Consider the following 19,370-nt stretch of genomic DNA (forward strand, 5'->3'; position numbering starts at 1 on the left):
TCCACATTTACCTGTAGGGAATTTGCTTTCAGTCTTCTGGAAAGTGCAAATAGAAGTCTTGGTACTTTCCAAAAAACAGAAGCTTTCTCTATTTCCTAATCCTCAATTCTGTGCAAAAGTTAACCTGCTTTATTCACCTATTTTATTTAAAAATAAGTAAAGGTGGCACACTGATATTGATAAGTCAAAACAAGTACTGGCTGTGGCTTTCATCTATGCAGAGTTTTGCATCAGCATCATAGGCTAGCTAGGCTTAGTTCTATAGGCATTGCTTATACTGCACAGCCACAGAAATAACCCTTGAAGATGACATTCCTCATCTCTCTGAAGAAAAAATTCCGTATCAGCTTTTTCCCTTTTTCTAAGTAAAGCAGCTCATCAACTACTTTTTTTTTTTTTTAATTTTTCTATTACATCAGAGTACAAGAGCCAATCTCTGAGGAATACAGCTCCACATTAAGCTTCAGGTAGGCAAAGTCCCTTTTGCCACAACATAAGAACCTGCCCACATTACGAAGTATGCAGTGAAAGTGGCAAATCAGATTGTGTTGACTAAAGCAAGTGAAATGGAAAAGTAAAGTGATCACCTTTAATGATCAGAGGAAAGGCAGCAACATACTAAAGAGCAATGCATTTAAATTATAAGATCTATGAGTATCTGTACACAGACCTATCTCAACTGAACTACTGCTTCATTCCTTGTCTTCATCACAGCTTCTCAATGTATTGATATTCTTAAGAATGAAGATTCAAGGTTGAGGTAAAAAGTGCAGGTTTTTTTTTAATTGCATGCATACACTTATTTTCCTAACAAATTTAGGATTATATATAAATCTACAAGAGTACCACTTTAATGAAACAGTTTAGGGAGCCACAAGAATTCAAACCTCATGGTTTAAATTCAACTTGTTGCACAAACACTAACCTGAACTTATTTACACCAAACTCCATTCTCATAAGACAATCCAAAGAAAAGACAACAATTGAAGAATTTTATACAGTACCAATTGGTTAAAAAAGTAACAACTCATTTGTAATTGGGGGTGCGTAAGAGGTAAGATTAAGGTATTTTCAAATTGGCAACAGACTTTTTTTTCCCCCCACAAAGTGTTCATTATTTCATTTTAAGTCAAGATGTACTTTGACTTTAAAAAAATCTATAAAACTGTTTACACAAAGTTAATTTAGTAACTAGTAGGATTCTATCAGTTTTTCATATAATTAGATTCTTCTGAGATCTACGAGTAACTTAAGTATTGCAAAGATAAAAAAAGGATTTAAAAAAAAATACTACCCATTTTTTTCCCCAATATGCAGAATCGAGTATATCCTAATTTCTTTTAAACTAGATATAATGTAACTTAGAACACCTCAACAAACTGCTTCTCATACAAGCAAAACTACTTTATTCATTGTATAGAAGCTACATCTACACTCAACTCTGAAGAATTACTGTAGCTCCTAGTGACAAGCCTGAACTAGCTGAAAACCATCCAGCTTGGTAACAGCTCACACAGCAGGAAATCAACCTCAATCGAGGTTTTACAGCTCCATCTCCTCTGCATCTCCTTCCCTGAGCACTGTGCAACTTTTACAATAGCTTTGAACTAGGCAGATTGACAGATTTACAGACAACTTGGGCATATTTATGGAAACTTTAGTCACATTTTGACAACAAATACAGTTTATCATCTCAGAATTTTTCTTTGAAACTCTGATTGACAGCTCCCATCCTGTACCAAGATTCTTAAAGGCACAAGAGGCTGATCTTGCACATGGGTTCCTTAAGTCTTCTAAGAGAGCTGCACGAGCCCTCCTTAATATAGAATATGTAAGAAAAGTCATCTTTAGCAGCTCTGGTTTGAGCCAGCTCATTTCATTGAGCATTGAGATGCATTAAGAAAAGCTTATGCAACTATGGAACCTCTGGTGGAATGTGGTGACAGTGACCTTCAACTCAAGGTGACAACTAGTCACATTGCTATTACTTTCAGCACAGAACAAAACAACCCAGTTCAGAAAACAAGTACATAAGGATCACACTGCCCCAGTGCAATATGTAATAGAAGGGTTTCTTTCTTTTTTCCCCCAAACATGAGGCACTAGGAAAAATATTACCTGACAAAGCTTTTAAACTTTCTTATTCATAGAGCTTTGATTTTGAAGTAATTTAAAACTGGTGAAAGTGTGCTACTGTTTCTTTAGTACTGAACCATCAATTATTAGAATAAATCAGAGTCCATTTGTTTATCTTCAGCACAGAAATTCAGCTGAGCCCAGTTCTGTTACACAAATCAACATTTCACATGATTTTCCCATTCGCTCAAACTTCTTCCTTGTAAAAGGAAGTTCTTAAGAAACAAAATGTCTATTTTCAGCAGGTCCTTTATTAAAACATCATTTTCAATAAATAAGAAAAAAAAATAAGGCACTGCACACACGTGTCTGTTCAAGAGCATTCTACACTAGCCAACAAAATGCTGAAACTTGCTGTGTTGTGCTGCCCTCTTCAGGTTGACAGCACTTATATTTTCTAGTTCTTTGCTTGACGAGTTATTGCATTGCAACTTCTTTCATAACACTTTTCAGATCTGAAGTTTCAAGTAGCAGCTAACTTCACCTGTATTCCACCAGTGCTTGAAGCACTTTTGGCTTAATATCCTATAAATATAAGCTTTACTTTTGCCCTTTTTGTCTCCCCAATGTCAATATCAATCTTGAGGATTACCAAAGTATCAGCTAGCGTTTGAAAATATGACTAAAAACCTACTTCAGTACTGATAAGAAAGTCTCATGACAAAAGGCTTAAAGAGTTCAATTGATTCAGCTTACCAAAGAAAGCTCCTGATATGAATCCATAAGTGAACTTGGGAGGTCAGAAAGTCACATGACTTTAACGTGGGGTAAGGCAAAACAGAATCTATAAACTGAAGTCAGACAAATTCAGACTTGAAATGTAATGGAGACTTTTCAACAATAACAACAAAAAAAAATTCATAATCTACTAGCACAAAAGGGTAGATTTATTATTACTTGAAAACTTTACAGGTAGACACAGTATCTTTCCAAACAATCTGTTTTCATCAGTTTTTTTAACAGTTGTCATAACATGGGCCAAACTGTGCTGTTGATTTGCATACTTGTAATGGGTTTTGCAGTTGCTTATCCGAGCTCTGCCAATTAAATGTGGAAATATGGATAAAACAGTCTTCAATTGCTTGGAAGTGGCCACGCTTGAGCTTCTGATTCATTTATTGAGACAGATATTAATAATGTCTTAAAATGTTTCATTTCCCACTCCCACTTTGCTACTTTTAGAGGACAGGTCATGGTAAATATTTATGTCTACTTAGACATCTCAATACTGCAGCTTTGACATAAAGAGCAAAGTGTTGAATTTAACTGATATATGATTAGGTATGGAGATTTTCCCTCATGTTACAAAGGAAGATAAACATTCTAACAATTTGTGACTGTACAACTTAATCTCAACATTTTAAGGGACTTATGATAGGAAAACCTGTTCAAAGTTAAGGCCTACTATGTAATTAAGCAATAAGATGAATAAGCTAATCAAAACCCTTACAAAATAGAAGCAAAGGAAATGCTCATTCCAGTATCAAATGAAGGAAGAAGCAAACAATCGCAGATCATCCCTTTTTGGGCAAGCAAACACACAACAGCCACCCTGCCTCAATCAATTGTGACTCTAGAAAAACTGAGGAGAACTTGTCATGAAGAGTTTTTGTCCATTTTTTTCCAATACTTTTGTAATTTTAATCTCAAGAATGAAATACAGTATGCCTCTTTAAATCCCATACACTCACAGGGCAGAGTCCAGAGAAAAGCAAGATGAAGTGAGCATGACATGGGGAGAGAGCAAGACACCAAAACTGGGGGATGAGTGCAAACTGAGTCCATAACAACTGAGACTCAAGAGTGTTCCCACAGCAGGCAGCAGCTCATCAGAGCAGTCTCTGTTAGCACATAGAGACTCCTCTCCTGACTAATATGCCCTGTCACAGTGCCTGGAGCCAAAGACTGATGAAAACTTCCAGCCACCTATCAGCCAGTTTGTTCAATTAGACTGTGAAACGTCAGCTGGTCTTATAAACACAGGGGGAAATTCCACAAGCCAAACTAGCTCTAGTACTGGACATGAAAAGCAACACTTGAATTCAGAATATACTCAAAATGTTACTATTATTTTCTCTCTCGCCATTAAAGAACAAATGCAAAAAGCACTCTATTCTACAGTACTATCAGATAAAAAAGCAAAAAAAGGTTTTGTGCACCTGCCAGCTGAAGACAAAGCAGCTTACAGCTCTGAAGTGATGAAGTGGGGAACTTCTTTTTTGATACATTGAAGTAAAAGTATCACAAAAATGTAATCACTATTTTTAAACTGTCTCTGGTAAAAGAAGTTTCCACCTATGTCAAAGGTTTATCTGGTTCAAGTTCCAGATGACACAGCTAACTGAATATGACAGCTGGCAGTAAAATCTCCAAGATTTCTTACCTAACTTTAAAAATTGCAAATGACTTGATCTTTAATGATTCTCAACCTTTTTTTTAATATCATCTACTAGAGATGCCAGGATGCTGGTCCAATCTTAGCTGCTATTCTTAAAAGAAGAGCTGCTGGACAAGGGTTTTTAAAATTACCCACGGTTAGTTTAGTTCTGACTTACCCAAGTACAATGTTCATGTTTTTGCCATTTCTTTCACCCACACACTCCATCAGATTTGGTCACCACAGGAGGTATGATTCATATTACTCTTTAGAAATGTATTTTAATAGACAAACTTTACAACTGAAAGAGTTTTTGAGTTTTTAAAATAATTAATTCTTCAGTGCAAAAAAAATCTATCGGATCACTTTATTGAATGCATTTTTTCTGCAGCAACTTTGCCAATTCACATTTAGTTGCTGCTAAGACTGTTTCTTCTTATGTGATATCATAATCTAGTATATTTCTTTGAAGGAAAACAAATTCATCCACCTTGTATTGCCAAAAAACAATGTAGACAGTTCCCTTCACAGAATTTCCTTCTAATAATTTGGGGTAATAGAAGGTAAGGAGAGGACAAGGAGGAGCTCTCCCCACTGAAGGCAATGCATCATCATTTCCTGCCATCCACCAGTGTATCATTAAGTATCTGTAAGAACACTGTGTGAAGACACACAGGGAATAAATATCCACTGCAGCACAAAATCAGGTTACATCAGGTGGGGATATACAAGCATCCAATTAGAATGCCATGCTTTACCAGCACTAATGCAAATTAGATGCATTCAGGGTGGTGGTTAAATACATCTGAAGAACACTTTAGAATCAGTTATTTTTCCATATGCAACTTTGTCACTAAGTACTGTAAAATTATGTTAAAACTACAGGAATTAGCTACTTGTTTGGAATTAAATTATAATCTCACCCTTCCTAAGGCTTTGTGAAAATTCCTTTAAACACATAGAGCAGTAATCAGTACACACACTAACAAACCAAACAAAAAAGCTAGAGACATCTGCATCCACTTTTTAAGAAAGACTGGAAATATTTAGAAATTGTAAGAGCAGCATTACTGAAAATAGTATAAACCAACCTTCTCAAAAGTTGTCTCAGGATCATCTTTATTTATGTTTGGTCTTCAATTCTTAGTTAGATATTCGGGGGTTAAACTATAGCAAGTAAGGGTTTCCAATTGAAAAGGTAATGGGAATCAAGGTAAGTACTACTGGTTCAAGTGATAGATTTTACTGATTTATTTATTTATTTATTTTTAAAAATCTTTACTAGCTTGAAATCATGTGGTATCACAGAAATCTTCCCTCACGCCTAGAAGATCTGCAACCTATTCGGACAGCAAAACCTCTTTTTTTGCAAACCCATTTACGTGATTTCAACGAAAAAACTTTTAAAAAACCCCACACCTATCAGAGAACAAGCAAATAACTTAGTCACCAAACAAACAAAATGCTTTGAGTACTACTTTTCGTGATACATACTTTTTGATTCTTATACAAACCTTGCCATCTGCTGCGATCTCTGACAAAATAACGGACTTCCGTTCTCAATCTAAGGTTTCGTTATGACAGTAAATGTCTTATATCTAACATTAAAAGCTACCCCAGTCCCACTGCAAGACTGTATAGGCTCCTATGGTCATTATGACCTGTTACAAAGTAGTATCAGAATATTCACTACAATGAATAAAGGACTTTCTTTTCACAGCTAGAGGCACAAAACTTAAATACAAATAGATTAAAATATTCCAACAGAGCACAACTGTTTAATTTACAGAGAGGCTACACAAGTTTTTGTATAAGCTTTTAACCATATATTATTCCAAACTTCATTGGGACCTTAATGCTATAAAAACTAAGGAGATGTTGAAAAATTGTAATGATTCCAAGGAATATGTCTCCAAACAAAATGCTAAGAAAAATAAAGTGCTGGTGTATTAAAACAGGAAAATAAACCCCACATTCAAAGCTAGTTTTGGATTGTAAGTATACAATTAGAAGACAAAGGTAAGAACTAGATGCAAGACCTATGCCATTACTTCCACCTTAAAATGCCTACAAGAAAAGAAGCCCATACAGCAGTTGAGGGGAAAGTGTTGCTCCTGAGGTGTTTGGCTTAGACCTTTCACAGGGCATTTTGCATCTAAAGCACTCTTCATAGTTACTAGTTATTTTTAATAGCAGAATTAGGTTGTTGGATTGTTTTTTTAAAAACAACAGACAAACGTCATCTACACCAGCCATAGCATGTTCTCTAGTATTACACACTTGCAACATAATGAATGTTAGTTACCTATTAGAATAAATACAGTCTATTTTGTTTGCTAATCCATACGACTCAAGGGTCCAGCAAAGATGAGCATGCAAAGTTTTGCCATAATACTAGAAAAGGAAACATATAACTCTGAAAACAGATTACAGTATATGACACCTCAGTGGAACAGTTTGGTTTTACTTTGTTGTCTCCTACCTGATAAATTCTAAATGGGATGTATCGAAATCCATTATCTTCTGGAGGATACTCCATGAGTTTTCGATTTATTGCCCAAAACTGCTCAAATTTATCTGTGAAGGTAAAATTAGGCTTTGTCAGTATCAAGAACATATTTTTTTTCAGCCTAAAGAGGTAAATGAGACACAATTGCAACAACATGCAAACTTTTCTTATACAAGTTTAAGCTGTATGAATTTATTTTTCCCACACATCTCTTCCCTATTTAGCCTGAAGCCAAAGGTAGGTCATCTGCATTCTCCTATGAAAACAGTGATGTGGTGATTTATTGAACTGAAAAAGAAAGCAACTTTAACTCATATTTTATCTCCCACTGTTAAGGAAATATTGGGCTATAAATTATGGATTGCACTACCTCAGCTAACAGTGCCTGTTTCTCCACTCCTTGCTGTTACTGGTCCATACTGTCTCATAGTCTGCTAAAAACATCTAATTGTTCTTAGCTATAGATGAACAATGGGTGTAAAGTACAGAGAAACTTAAGCAGGAGAAATACTTTTTGAGTGGTTTACATTTGGATATATAGATCTTAAAATAATCTGCAACAATGCATGACAGGATCAGAAAATACACTGCCAGATTTATGACACAACCTGAAAATAAAAGTTTATGCTTGAAACATATTTTTGTTATTATCCAAATAACTAGAGTTAGTACAATAGCCTGCACACCATTTCATGCTGTTCAGGCATTACAAGAACTGAATAGTTTATTACATTTAAAATGTATTAAGGACAGCACAAGGACAACTAAGAGTAATAAAGGCTTTTACACATGCAAATCAATTATTCAAATGAAGCAAATAACTAACATCAGAAGGGATAGAAAGGAATACAAAGAGCTAAGATGAATAAAGCTGATGCTAGCCTCACTGGAGAAGGCAGCTTTAGAAGGGGAAGAGCGACGGATCAATTTCCCTATAGGCCCTAACGCTCCAAGACACCAAGCACAGTGGATGTTTCCACAGAAGGAACACACAGTCTCCAATTTTCTCTCCTTGGCACAATGTTCAGCCAAGTCTTAAGAAGCTGGGCTCTTACGGAATATACCCATTACAGAATTCAGCCCCACCGAAGCAAGGTAAAATTCAGAAATGTATTCACAGGACAAAGGTTCTTCCTGCTTCCAAAAGTACTGATTACACTTAAAGCAATTGCAGAAAACAAGTTTGAGATTTGCTTCCCTCCAGCATACAACACAGGTGCCTGTCAGTGCACTAAAAGGCACAGGTTAGTATATATTGCAGGGTTTATAATACATTGCTTTTCCTGACTGAATGCAACACAAGGCAGGAATTTCCAAGAAACTGTGAGCAAGCTCCTGCCAGGTATGCCGTAGGACCATTTCACGATACTTATCTCAGAAAGTACTTCCACACACTTGTTTCCCGATACTTATCTCAGAAAGTACTTCCACACCCTTGTTTCCCGATTAGCAGCAAGTGCCTCTTGACAGGCACTTACCTGAGCTACCGTCAGCACCACCAGGCAGGCACCTGCCCGGCATGAGAAGATGCCTGGATGCAGGATGTTATCCCATAGCAGGGTGCTACCCCATCATTCACTGGGCTGGGAGTGACAGTGACACCCCTGGAGCAGACTGTAATCAAGCAATCCCACATTTGGGAACTCCAGTCTACAAAGTCAGAGGTTTAGCCTTAAAATGTCCAGCACAAAGGATGACTGCCTCCTCCTCAGGAACTCCTTCAGAGGGAAGGTGAGGATTTAGCATGCTTCCTTTATCCTCGGAGGCAGCACTGAGAATGGCTTGCAGCTTTCACTACAGATGTGTGAACAGGCATTCCACAGTAGGCACTGATAGATTTATACTTCAATTACCACTTCTAACTCACTTGAGAAAACCGTTTTGGCGATACAAAAAACAAAACAATCAAGACCTACTTAAGCTAGTGAGCTTCAGCAGACTTAAATAAGGAACCTCCATATTTGGAGACATCCTACTTGAACAGAAGTAAAACAAACATTAACTCAATTTACTTGTTTAATGCTCATATTACAGCAAATAGGAAAATTGGGTGAACAGCTTACTGTTCTCAAAATTCACCAGAAATGAGCAACACATCTTACGGATTAGAAGAAAAAGAAATTATGAACAAATGAAAGACTTATGTCAGAAGATTAAGTATATTGACCCTTGTGGCATGCATGTGCAGCAAACAAGGGAGGATCTGGATCACAAAAAAAGTTCAACAGTGGTAATGTGCAGTTAACTCGCTTCTGTTCTTCATTGCTGCTCCCTCACCTCCCACAAAACATGCTGGAAATCAGGTAATCTTATTTAAAGCAGTTAAATTTAAAAATTTATCTCTCTCAGATTATTCTCTGAACACTTAGGCAGTGCTTAAGACAATCTATTGTTCGAAGTTCTAATTGTTTCTGTAGTTTCCAAATATAACAGTGATAAATCTGCAACAGTTGAATTATGAACTTGCTGCATTTTGTAATCAAGCATGTTCTGTCAATCCACCTGATATCCCAGGCATTTTAGCTAGACATAATTGAGTCAGGTATCTTAAGACAGATCTCCACTGTGTGTACAGCACTGTCTGAAGACCTCTAAACAAATTCCTCCTCACAACCTTATATTGCTGTCTTCCAAACATCTTTCCAGGGATACAGTATTTTTACTACAGGAAACAGAGTTGGGTGTAAGAGAACTAAAACAAATTTTTAAAGCAAGCAGCAGAAAAAAAGCTATCCAGTTTGCATACTGATATATACAACCTGGCAAGAGCTTTTATTAGCAGACTGGCTGACTGCCAGAATCCTAAAGCTGCAAAAGTACAAAATGCAAAAGTGACTGCTTTTCACAGAATCCTTAAGACTCAAAGCTTAAAATAAACAAACAAAACCCATAACACTGACGAACATCCCCCCCAATCTCTTTAAAAATCTAAGCGAAAGGATTCTTCCTTCTCTCATTTTTATGTATCAGTACCCCCTGTTTTTGCAAAGTCTCAAGGAAGCTATTAGTGCTACAATGAGCTATAAGAACTCATTAGTTTATTGGCTAGACAAGACAAAGACAGAAGGTGCTGGCCAGAAATTTAACAATCAAAACAAAACTGAGTTTTCATCAAGCCAGTAAACAAGGAAGAGTTCTCCACCTATCAGCAAAAGCACTTTACACATTTGTCTCCCTCCCTCATGAAAAGCTTATGCAGTCTGCATGACACCTAAACCACCGTAACAGTCAAATCTGATTTCTTTTGTTTTTCACAGTCCATCTGTTTTTAAGAAAGTGCTTGCTTGAAGTGTTAGAGTTTCTGTATTAGCAAAAAGCAGTACTCGCAAAAGGCAGATGTCCATATCTGAATAACAATGTTTAAAGTAATGACAGTAAGATTTGAACAGAAGTGAGATTAATGACAGTATAAAAGTTGCATGACTCTACTAATCATATTTCTTAAACAAGAGATGATAATTGCTATATAACTTTGCCTAAAATGAAATTTAAAAACTTCTCCATGTATTTTATGTCAAAGTTCAGAAAGTTTATAACCAAATAATTGAGAAGAGAAACTTATCAGCCAAGTCCCTTATATTTATAACTATTCATTTCTTAGAAATGCAGTCACTGAATGCCCAAATGCCAGACAGACATTAGCCTTCACTACTACAGAGATGCACAGAATCTAAGGAGAACTTTGAAATTAATCTTTTTATGTATTTTAAAAAAGTATGAGTTGGCAAAGACTTAGTGTCACCCATGACAATAATCTCAGTACACAAATTCATTAAGCAACAAAGTAAACTCAAACATAAATTTACAAATACAGTATGCCGCATTATGCATGTAGGGTTCAGAAACCTGTCAGTAAAATTACTCATGCCTTTAAAGTACCCATTGAAACAGCTGAAAAAACTACTGACACAGGGAAACGCCGAGACTTGTTGTTTCCTCCGTTAAACCAGACTGGAGATCCTTTAGTAGTCATTGAAATTAATCCAAATTTATACCTTGTTATGTTAAAAAGTTCTTGGTAATCCCATCATACTTTATTGTTAATAGACAGCAAGTGCTGAACCTCTTACTAGTGAGCAGTGCTAACTAAGGATTAGTCCAAGCTAAGGGCTAAAAGGTTGGGTCTCTTTTGCCCCTGGGTCTCAGCCTGAAATGTTCTTCAGGCAACCACAAAAATTAGTTTCACTCATACTAGCCTCTTACAGTCATTTTCTGAAACTCAAGTGCTGTCACGCTTCAAACAACTTGAAATTTCACATGGATCTTGAAGTTAGACACGTCTCCTTCACCCACATGAGGCTACAACAGGATGGATCACTTAGAGGGTAAAGGGCACTGCTCAAGTGCTCACCATCAACATGTGCATTTCACTGCAGCATAGCTCTAAATCTGCGTACACAAACAATCTGAGCAATTATTACAGAATGGAAAAATACATCTACAAATACCTTGCAGTGAGAAAAACCCTGGTAAGAGCATATAGACAGTTAAAATGGAGTTCCCACTGCAGCATAGTAAGCAAAAGAACTAAAAAACCCCATCCTAATCTTTAACCTTATCAACAAAAGTATCATAATAGTAAGGAATTATTTTGTTTCTATATTTGATAGTGATGCAACTGCTATCAAACTATCAGTCTCTAGGACGGGACATATTTCAAGAAGGCTGTTGAAAGGGTTTTTAAAACAGAAGGAATTAATACAAAAATGAGGGAAAGACTTGAAATCCAGAAAGGAAATACTAATTTCATGGCTCTTGTATTGCAGTATCTTTTTAGAAAGTCAAAGAAGTGAACAAACTGGTGCAGCCCTCAGGGTAGCACATATGCACAATTTTGTCTGGACTATCATGGTTTCATCTTAAAACTAATTTTTAATAGAAATTAAAAAGAAAGCTTGGAATTAAATTGTATCCATAGCTCTACACAAGCCATACTAACTCACAGCTTGCATACAACTATGTCCAATATCGAAGTTTAAAAAACACAAAACTTGCCCATTCTCAGTGGTTCACCACTGTCTAACAACCATATGAACCATAGAAGTACTTGGGCAGAATCACACACAGCACTAAGAGACCAAAGACCGACATACAAGAACTGATGTACAGGAACCACATTAGTTTGGAAGTGCCTTTGGAGGTCAAGCTTTGGAATAATAGCTCCTCACCCTGCCCCAAAAGAGCTGCCCACAAAAAGTTAAACTAGTTTGCTCAAGGCCTCGCCCAGTGAAGTTCGATTGTTTCCATGGGTTTCAACTCAACCACTTTCACTCCCCCCGCCCATCCCATCCCATCCCACCCCACCCCACCCTCCCTTCCCAGGGTCCCATCAGACTTTCTCCTGCTGTAACTAGTAACTGTTTTTTCTTTGGTAATTGCCTAGCTCCACTGCCAGTGGAGACAAGAGTGAGAGAAGTCTGACTCCATCTGCCCTAGAGGCCTTCCTTTCAGGTAGTGGAAAGCTGGTATGAAATCAACCGTTAGCTTCCTCATCTTCAGGCTGAACAAGGCAGTTCCTCCACTCTCTAACACAGCATATGCTCCAGCCCCTAATAATTTTACCAGCACTCTGCTGGATTCTTTTCTGTTTGCCCACATTTCTTTTGGCCTGGGGTCCCAAGAGGACACAGCACTCCCGGTGCAGCTTTACAAGCGCTGAGCCAAGAGGGGACACAAGGGCTTGAGTAGCTCCCCACTTAATCTTTATTTATTCAACACCACACAACAGGCTTTCAACTCAGTTTCTTCTTCACCATTACCCACTTCCAGAAAGCTGCTTCCCAGTCAGTTCCTAGACTGCGATGACGTATGGGCTTCTTCCTGTCTCTGGTGCAGGACTTGTCTGCAGCTCGGGGAGGGTCCAGCCCATCATGATCTCTCTGAATGGCAGATCTGTCCTCCAATCCACCAACTGCTCCCACCAACTTTTCCTCTCAGTCACAGACAAACTCAGTAAGGGTTAATCTGTCACAGATATATATATAATCAAACTGTAGGATACAGAGAGCTGCAGCTGAAAGTCAAGGATACGAAGTGTATTTCCTTAACATTAAAGCAAGCATCTTTTCTACTGACTCATATTTTAACAAGCATTGCTTTTAACTGCTATAGCCAAAAAGAAGTCTTCTCAAAATTTAGTAAAAATACTACTTCCACATTGTTCCCAGGAAGACTAAGACTCTGCATGCATGCATAGTTCTGCTCACTGCTATTTCTAACCAATTTTATAAAAAGTTAAGTTCTTGTGTGGTATGCCTCAAGCATGAAGGAGCTTTTGTTGATGACATAAATATTTTGAACATTTTAAAAACGATTACTTTGCTATTCAGAAACATTATTTAAAGCTGATTACTATAATTTCTCACCTCTTTAAAGACCTGTCTCTAAATTACTTAGTTCACCTAAATTCACCATTCATATTCTTGTTTTATAAAAACACTGATAATTACAACTATCAAGGACTTCAGGAAGATTCTGGTACATATCTGACTCTCAATGACTACTACAGTTAGTGACAGCCTTTTTGAGAGCACAGCTTGAAGTACTGGTATGGCATCATTAAGATATTGACTTTTCTCTTCCATTTTGCACATTGCCACAGTTAAAATATTCTTGCTATTAAACACTTAGTTCACTTGGGCATTTTGAAAGATCATGGTATATAATACAAATCCACCACTGAAGAAGGAACACAAGTTTACTGAACTGTTCAGGCTATCTTCATATATGAGTCACTATCAGATATGGAGAGACAGGACCTTAGAACAGTTTTGACTTAATGTAGCAGAAGCCACAGAAATACATGAAAATATTCTTCTTGTCACAGATAGCAAAGTAACAACATTCAACATAAGAGGACATTTTGAAAACTGTACAAGAAAGCAGCATGTCATTCTTCAGATTATCTATCAGATCAAAAAGGCATTTCCCCCCTATTTTCTTATAGTATACACAAGGGAGCCATATCTTACCAACATTCTTTTCACTTATTAAACGTACTCACAAACCAGAAGTTTCACTTTAAGTACACGGTTTCCTTAACAGCACCTCCCTTTATTTCTAGGTCACTAGTTTACCTGGAAAAGGTTTAGGCAAAGAAAGTCATCAAGATGGGCTACTTCCTTTTTTTTATTCAAATATAAAAATGCATACATCCTACAAAATTTAAGCTTTCTCTATAGTCAAAAAGCAGATGATCTTGGGAAGTACTGTCACTTAAACTAAAAAGAAAGCTCTCATGACCAACAAGTATAATCCATTTTTGAAACACATAGCCTACAGGTTGTATAGGAATTAAGCAGCAGTGCTTGTTACAGACTTTCCTAAGTCAAAGGGAAAAGGACTCCTGACAATTTTATCCATCCTCCAGCTCTCTGCTCCATGTCTAGGATAGCCTTGGAATTTTGATTTCTTCATCTCTAATTATGCTTTCTACATATACATGAAAAAAGAGCAGCATAACAGCATGTAACCTTCTAACCCACTTTGCTTTCCTTGTACTATGCTTTTTCTAAAACAAAGCTTTTCCTAAAAGTTAAGGAACCTTTATGTTAATGCATATTAATAAATTCAGGACTTTACTAGCAGAAGGTAACTTAGATGCATTTCAAATTGAAAAACAAGAAACCCTCAACAACTAAAGAAAGTTAAATTTAAAAGTGAAGTCCGTTTTTTAGAGATAGTTTACTCTAAATTTTAGTTAGACCATACACATCTTTCAGGAAATGACTTATTTTGAGAGCGAGGGGAGGAAGAAAAGCAGAATGCAGCAAAAAGAGACCTCGAAGTTTGCTCCTTCATAGTGTAATGGTTTTTATTAGGCACATGGACGTCTAACACCAGATGGTGAAAATGCTAGAAACACTAGCTCTGTCTGCCTATCTCTAAGCAACCTCCTCTCATAGCAGAGACTTCAGCAGGATTGTGCATGCTGTGTTACTTTTTGCTTTCCTTCCTTCTCTGCCTTCATACAGTTCATGCTCTCCTTTGAGACCCACTAGTTCTCACTGGCCTCAGACAGAGCAGACCTGCTCTGCCCTCTTGTTTGAGAGCAGAGAAGAGAAAGCCAACGGGGAATGCAGGCTGCCATCAATTCCCCACCTTTGTGCCGCAGCAAAGGGCAGCTATTCAAGTAGATACCAGGCCAGCACAGAGGAGTAACAAAGTCAAAAGCAGTTTCAGGGGGATGGCAGTTTAGACTCACAATACTGCACTCATGCAAGTGGAGCATTGGCTTAGTCATTTGTGCAGAAAGGGTAACAATCCCATAAACACTGCAGAACTAACAGTGAGGTCTAGGTCACAATCCATTACCAGAAAAACCACCACAACTAACCAAACCCCAAACAAAATCCACCGCCATGGAAGAAAAACCAAAAACATCCCCAGGAAGGCTTGCTCTGACACAGCTGACTCATTCTGCAGGTCCAGCCTGCCCGAAACCAGACCCTGCTCAACACCAAACCAGTACTGGGCTGACTTTGTGCAGGGCTGTCTAAATCACATTCCCTCAGTTCCATGGTATCAGCAGCACTGATGTTTGGGGTGTGCCGTGCTATCTTAACTCCAGAATAAGCAGATACTGACACTAATTATAAGGCAACTTGTTGCATTTTGGGAAATTTTTAACTAACAGGTAAGGTAAGGATTAACAGGAGGTAAGGATTGGGTTTTTTACATCTCTTTTAACCAATACCCTTGCTTTCAAAGCTCAAAGGAATTATTTAATCTTTCTTCACAGTTAACCAAACCTCCACAGATTGAACACGGAAAGAACTCCCCATTTTGATAGCAATACACGGAAGAAGCAAACAACGTAGCTTTGTGATTTAAAAACTAACAGCTTTTTTATTCATTCTCCTGATAAACTCCAGAAGATTTTCTAAGCAAATTTTAAATTACAAGCTGAGATCACAGAGATTTGCTCAGCTACTAAAGCATGCTCATCATAAGGTAAGGAACAGCATTGCTTCCACCAGCTCTCTATGAAGAGGAGAAACACACCTATCAAACCTGAGTGGGTCAGGTGTACACGCCACAAGAAAAGCTGATATTGTAAGACACTTCCTTTCACAGTTCCAACATTTCTAAACAGAAATTTGATAATTGAGAACAAACACAACTTCTGCCTCTCAAAAACCCAAGAATAGTTTAGATAAATTTTGGAACTAAATGCAAGACAACACAGGCTTAATTCTGTCAGTAAGACAAGAAAGATCACATGATTAAAAGATAAAATACTGTATATTCTGAATGCTTGCAGGATTTTTCTCCTCTAATAAAAACAATTCAATACAGCCACTTAACTTTTGGTAAGCCCTACAGCATGAACGAGCATTACATTCTTTTTCCATAATATTTTCAGTAAAATAATGACTTCATTATATTTTATAATATATAAAAGAAACCTTAAAATGGTTATGGGTTTTTACTGTTTATTTCTCCCACTCATGTATCAGAATTACCAAGTCCAGTCTTCATTGGTGATAAAAGGATGCCTGTGAAAATTTCAGGGTACAGTTGCTTCTGTTAGTCCACAACTGATAAAAAGCAGATGTGCTGAATCTAAATCCCCTCATTTATCAGAACTATTATATACTGAAGTTAGAGATATTAATTCTTTGAACCACGCAAAAAATGCCGCTCTCCCCCTAGAAAGAGTTGGGATTTCATTCGTTTGATCCTGAGTCATCAGTAGGCCCATAGAGTCTTGGAGTTTCAAAGCTGAAAGCCTTTATTTTTCCACACAAAAGGCAAGAAGAAAATAACCCACCCACTTGAAAATCCTCTTTATCCATGGTAAAAATGGCCATAACTCGATTAAAGCAAAAACAGTAGTAACATTTTCCATGAATTCTAACCAAAGAATTTTAACAATTCTTACAAAGGAACAAAGGTCAGTATAAGTGCACAGTCTGCTTTTATCACTTCCCTACCACAGACAGACATCCATGACGCTGGTCAAAAATGTACCTGTCCCAAAGAAGAGTTCTAGCTAAGAAATATCTGGTTTATGAATCAAAAATTGTCTGTGAAGAGCAAGAAAAACCACAGCACAAAATAGAAGAGTATGTTTTCTTTCCTGATTTGGTATCAGATTAACATAAAACCAGAAATAGTGGGAGGAGGGATGTAAAGGTTGATATGAATAACCACCAGCTGTTACCAGCACAAGATTTTCCCACAAATTCACTATTACAGCTCTTCTCTTAAAAGCCATCTACAGGCAACTGGTAAGTTTCACGTTACCTGTTCAAGTAGCGGCTTCTCAGCAGAAACATTTATACCCAATTACACATTACCTGAGAGTTACATTTCTCCAAATAAATAAAACTGGATAGGTTTTTGTCAAAAGCGTAAATTCAGGGCATGTCTTCTAAGTACAGCTATCACTCGTTAAATAACACTTCCTATAATTAAGAACTGAAAAAAATTGTTTGAAGTTGTAAAAAAAAAAAAAACGGTCTGCAGATGTATCTTTACTTACAAAGCAGTTATCACAAATGCTACTTTCTTTTCTTTTTTTGTGGTCATTCATTCTGTTTCACAAAGTGGTTTAAAATTATCACATCTCAAATGAAAGCCTATAAAAACATATTGAAAGATACAACATGCTTAAAAAGAGTTTTCTTGGTTTCATAAGCTTTTCTTGTTTCTCTTTTATGAAGAGTTGAGAAATTAAAATTAGCATTTGAAAGTATTCAAAAGATTGCTTAAACTTCTCATTCAGGTGTCAGATTCCACAGGTGCAATTTCTCATTAAGTACAGTGAAACCTTGAAATCAATTTTGCTAGGCAACCTCTGTTCTTAACATTATAGAGCAAAACAGAAAAAATCTGCTTTCCCTATAACTGAAGATATTCTTAGACAAATAATCAATGAAAAGATAAAGCCTACGACAAGCACAAAAAAATAAAGCATGCTGTTCATCTGTCCTCTTACCTTAAATACTGAGAGTATTGAGTTTCTATAACTTCTGGTTAAAAGAACTTTAACTTGTACTGTTTCATAATTTAGTCCACTCTTCTGTCATTATTATACTCATATTGTAACTCTACACTCACAGTGTAACTCATGTTAAAGGTCTTTTAGTATTCATTTTAAAAAGCATTAATAAAAAAGCACATAAAGTGCACTGCTGGGAACACCTCAGTACAGGGATGAAGTGACAGAATTTCTTTTTGCAATAAATATAATAATCTTTTGAAATAGAAAACAAAATTATGCTGGCACAGATTTTTGCTTCTTGAACTAAACTGCTTGCAAGACAAATTCTATTAGAGCAAAATACTTCTTTTCCCACAGAATTATTAACATTTCTGCTTAAATTGACTTGTAATGATATAAGCTTTAGGGAAACTTCTATTTTTTATACTGATTTTGGCTTTCACTGGACCAGAACTCTTACTTAGTGTGAATTCACGAAATTGAATACAGTATCAATAAGTTTGCTGACTATTATCTATGCAATACAGAATCTCTCAAGAAGTATTTGGAATCGAACCAGATAAAGTGCAACTTCTTACTTGATAAAATTTGCAGGTATGCACGGCCTTCCTCAAGATCCTACTACTAAAATGGCAAATTAAGATAATCCCTCAATTTCTAGCTCTCCTCCAATTAAATAAGAAATAGAAAGCAGAGTTCTAATAAGCATTCAACTTCAAAATTATCACTGGAGTACCTTTAAGATGAAAGGCAGTGCCACTAAACAGCAATGGAAAAAAATGCCACACACTCACTAAATACAAACATTAAATCAAAACTAACTTGGAACCTTCTTGTCTAAGCCAAAAGCATGCTTCAAGTCTTCTTGCATTCTAAGGTTCTTCTGTTTCATTTAATTTTTCTTATACACATATGGGAAGATGTTATTACTAAGCGTTCAGTATTTTGTATCTCAACACAGAATAAACATCTTCATGCTTACAGTAAAATGCTTTCAGAAAATAAATTTACTAGTGATAATATAAGTGACAGCTTCAGAAGATGAGAAAAATGCAATAAAAGTGGCATAATCACCCATTCTAGAGAGCAGTTTCTGAAATACTTACAAAAGCTTTTCAACTTACAGGACTCTAAGAACCATGATATGGAAGACACTAAAAACAGAAGTTTTATTTTGTGCTGCAATATAGATTTATGCCATCTGTGCAAAGTAAGAACACTAATTATAAGATCTTGTTCTGAATTATTTTGCTGACTTTTTCAAGTCAATACTTATCTATGCAGAAGTCCTTGTGAAAGACATAAAGCAATTTTAAAAAATGGCAGAGAGAAAAGTAAAATTATTAAATCTACTGGACAACTTTTTTTAAAGTTTACCTGCATTGTTTACCACTGACAAC

The 19,370-nt window shown here is 36.6% G+C and overlaps 1 protein-coding gene across 6 annotated transcripts in view; it reads right to left on the minus strand.

Moving 5' to 3' along the window:
• ATG5 (autophagy related 5) overlaps positions 1-19,370 on the minus strand; it is a 76,044-nt gene that overhangs the window by 37,367 nt on the left and 19,307 nt on the right. For all 6 annotated transcript variants that reach the window (XM_032101368.1, XM_032101369.1, XM_032101367.1 and 3 more), the window contains one exon: positions 6,996-7,090. In XM_032101368.1, the coding sequence (XP_031957259.1) occupies positions 6,996-7,090 (95 nt within the window). The remainder of the gene's footprint in view (positions 1-6,995; positions 7,091-19,370) is intronic.

This window comes from Corvus moneduloides, chromosome 3, assembly GCF_009650955.1.
Source record: "Corvus moneduloides isolate bCorMon1 chromosome 3, bCorMon1.pri, whole genome shotgun sequence".
Lineage (NCBI taxonomy): Eukaryota > Metazoa > Chordata > Aves > Passeriformes > Corvidae > Corvus > Corvus moneduloides.